General features: G+C 37.8%; 1 protein-coding gene across 1 annotated transcript; it reads right to left on the bottom strand.

The window, feature by feature from the left end:
* Positions 1-240: 240 nt before the first annotated feature.
* On the bottom strand, positions 241-2,736 carry LOC149195816 (fructokinase-like 1, chloroplastic). Its single transcript, XM_089408031.1, has 4 exons — positions 2,589-2,736; positions 1,749-2,384; positions 967-1,491; positions 241-845 (listed from the first exon to the last, which is right to left on the bottom strand). The coding sequence occupies exons 1-4, from the start codon at positions 2,734-2,736 to the stop codon at positions 658-660; spliced, it is 1,497 nt and encodes a 498-aa protein (XP_089264157.1). The 3' UTR covers positions 241-657.
* Between the last annotated feature and the right edge of the window lie 788 nt (positions 2,737-3,524).

Here is a 3,524-nt window from a genome sequence, read left to right as displayed (position 1 = left end):
CAACAGTTACAAAATCACTAGAAAAACAAGCACAAATTTGACTCACTGAGTCTGAACAAGTCAACTTGGCAAACCCAACACCTCAAACCCAACCAGGTCTAGTAACAGATTTGCTTTTCTCTAGTGTTTTAACAAACTCAATACAATGCATTTTCAATAAGATAACTACAGAGACTCCATTAATGCTATTGCCTACACATTGAAACCTGATTTTACAAAAAGTGAAATAATTATAGAATGACTAAAAACATCGTGCACAAATCTAGCAGACTTGCTGAGATCTAAGAAAAGGAATGTACCTCGAAGAACATTATAATTACAGATGACTGATAGTAGCGGATTCTTATGTGTTCCGTAACTCATTGTTTAATTTATGACTAAAGCAATAACATGGAAACAAAATATACAAACTTATCATATCAAACATCTTAAAATGAAAAAGGGTACAGAGGGAATTGACAGGAATTGTGAGAATCCATAAATTTGTCTCTTAAAATATGTGCCACAGCTGGATATCGAATCCTCAAAAGCAATGCCCATGAGAAGAACCTGAAAGGCAAAGTTCATGATGTAGTGCCCAGCGAGACAAAAGGTACCTTAATACAATAATACATTACCTTGCAGCATCAATGGAGCTATGCTAAAACTCTAAATAGCCTACCACAAGGAAGGTACATATACTTGCTCCTTTAGATTCCATGTTGCGTTTTCAGCTGGGAATCCCCAGACAGCACCAATTGTCCATTGTACGATAATCCCAGCACAAATAGCAAATCTTAATTGCTTCTCCAATAGCACTTGATCATCATATAGCTCCGGTTGTGAAGTCAACTTTCTGATAATGCCTGCAAGACATACACAGTTACTAACAATGTTGAACTCTGCATCGACATATCATTTTTCTATTAGAAGTATAAGAACTCTTCAGATAGATCCTTGAGCAACGTGACTGCATTCAATGACTACCTGCTACAATAGCATCACCCGAACCAGTCCTATCACACGTGAATGGCGTGACCAAAACATCTTCTGTTCCTATTACTGCACCCTCAAATGTAGGTGTGTAGTAGTGTATGCGGAAGGTGCCATTAGTGACAAACAAAATCTTCATGTTATCATGCCATAACGACGCAATTTCCTCTCTTGTGTAATGATAACACCTCCGTCGTCGTTGCCTTTTTCTTTCTCCGACTGACTGTTCATAGGAATGTGCATAGTATTGAGGCCTGTAATTCCTCTTTCGCTCAAAATAATCCTCATCAATCAAAAATTCCAATTCTTGCATGGTTACCTCAATGACATTTGCCTCATTCCATGCACTCTGGATAAGTTTCCTTGTCTCATCTCGAGACCTCCAAAGTGGCAAAGGGAGGTTTACATAAAAAAATATAACTCCCCCAAATTCTTTTGACATTTTGATTGCAGCAAGAAGAGTGGCATGCATGGATTCTTCAAGAAGAACCATGGAATTGAAATGAAACATCCTGGCATGCGTGAAAAGTTTAAATATTTAGTCACAGATAAAGAGCATTTAACTCCAGCCTGTGGTTATCAGCACATAGTGATTACAAAGCAGTCTGCTTCTGTAAGATGATCGAAAAATTGGACCAAACCAAAAAAATATAAAAAATGGGAAAGGTCAAATATATAAAAGGGGAAACTAATCAAGCACATGAGATAAGGAAAATGTTGCGAAAAAAGAAGAAGTTAGAAGTATACATTTTGTGTGGATGACTATAAGAATACATCTTTCAGTATGTCGATGTTAATATCAGAAATGTGAGAACCATCTTCTGCACATGGTTTGACACATTCCATTCCTAATTTTCCTTCCCGACGGGTTACCTTCATGTAGGAAACTGTTGTGGATGCATAAGGATCAAATTTAACACCACGAGTTTGGACATGTTCCTTGTTCATTGTGAGAACCATTTGATAACCAGTGGGATCATCACCTACTTTACCCATAAATGCTACTCTACCTCCCAACCTTACAAGTGCAATAGCAACATTGGATGGTGGTCCTCCCGGTGCCCTGACAAATTCTGGAGGACTCCATTGCAAGCCGTTCCATGTAGAATACTTATCTTCATCCATTTGTCTGTCTGATACCCTAACAGTAGGAATAAACTCATTCTGTGCCAAGCCAAAACAACATACCAAAGGAGGCCAATCATATTCAAAGTTATGATCATCCTCCTCACCATCTGCTTCCAACTCCATACTTTTTTCTTCTTTATTTTCAGCGATTTTCTTTCTCCTACTCTTCTTAGGCACATCGCTCCCACTAATGTCTGCTAAAGTTGTTTTCTCTTCACTTTTTCTTCTCCTCACAATCCTCTTGATAACAGGGGATGTCTTCTTTGAGCTTGAAACAACATTACCTACTATTCCGAAAGAATCAGGTCAAGGGTAACAAAGGCAGGTAGCGATTCATTGTAGCATCCCACAAGCCCTCGACAATGACTACAACAAAGAAAAAAAAACCTACAATGCGCTCATGGAGAAAAACAGAATACTTGAAACGACTAGTCGTACTCCTACTTTCCTCACAAGTAAAGGAAACATTTATGCAAGAAAACAACTACCTTTCTTTCTACGCTTTTGAGGAGCCTCTTGAACATCTGTGAGTGGTGTATTTGAAGTGGCTTCTTCTTTTGGGGATGTTGCTCTGACAATGCACAGTTTATGTAACTTTGCAGTCCTAGAGAGAACCAAATGAGGAACAAACAACATAGAACATTTTGGATTGGTCCTGCGCCTACAAAAATTGGGTGTCAGATAAGGGTTGAATGCAATGCCCTAGCTTATGAAATATTATTAGATGTTTATATTTTTGTATAAGCTATGTATCCATGTGAAACAGAAAACATTCGTAGTCCTGTTTTAGTTTGTGGAAACAGAGTAACAAAACACACACCAATAAAAAATTCCAATTCTTGCATGGTTACCTCAATGACATTTGCCTCATTCCATGCACTCTGGATAAGTTTCCTTGTCTCATCTCGAGACCTCCAAAGTGGCAAAGGGAGGTTTACATCAAAAAATATAAGTCCCCCAAATTCTTTTGACATTTTGATTGCAGCAAGAAGAGTGGCATGCATGGATTGTTCAAGAAGAACCATGGAATTGAAATGAAACATCTTGGCCTGCGTGAAAAGTTCAAATATTTAGTCACAGATAAAGAGCATTTAACTCCAGCCTGTGGTTATCAGCACATAGTGAGTTATCAGCACATTGTGATTACAAAGCAGTCTACTTCTGTAAGATGATCGAAAAATTGGACCAAACCAAAAAAATATAAAAAATGGGAAAGGTCAAATATATAAAAGGGGAAACTAATCAAGCACATGAGATAAGGAAAATGTTGCGAAAAAAGAAGTTAGAAGTATACATTTTGTGTGGATGACTATAAGAATACCTCTTTCAGTATGTCGATGTTAATATCAGAAATGTGAAAACCATCTTCTACACATGGTTTGACACATTCCATTCCTAATTTTCCTTCCTGACGGGTTACCTTC

The sequence above is a fragment of the Pinus tabuliformis genome, chromosome 2_2, assembly GCF_031772625.1.
Source record: "Pinus tabuliformis cultivar Carrire ecotype Pingquan chromosome 2_2, CPIR1, whole genome shotgun sequence".
In the NCBI taxonomy this organism is placed as follows: domain Eukaryota; kingdom Viridiplantae; phylum Streptophyta; class Pinopsida; order Pinales; family Pinaceae; genus Pinus; species Pinus tabuliformis.
Note: the sequence above shows the minus strand (reverse complement) of the source record. Positions and strands in the feature narration are given on the sequence as shown.

Coding starts and splice junctions, on each gene's coding strand:
- LOC149195816 (XM_089408031.1), bottom strand. CDS start 2,736: ATGTTGTTTGTTCCTCATTTGGTTCTCTCTAGGACTGCAAAGTTACAT. Junction 1,492..1,748: donor TAACATCGACATACTGAAAG/ATGTATTCTTAT, acceptor AACTTTTCACGC/ATGCCAGGATGTTTCATTTC. Junction 846..966: donor GGGTGATGCTATTGTAGCAG/GTAGTCATTGAA, acceptor TATGTCTTGCAG/GCATTATCAGAAAGTTGACT.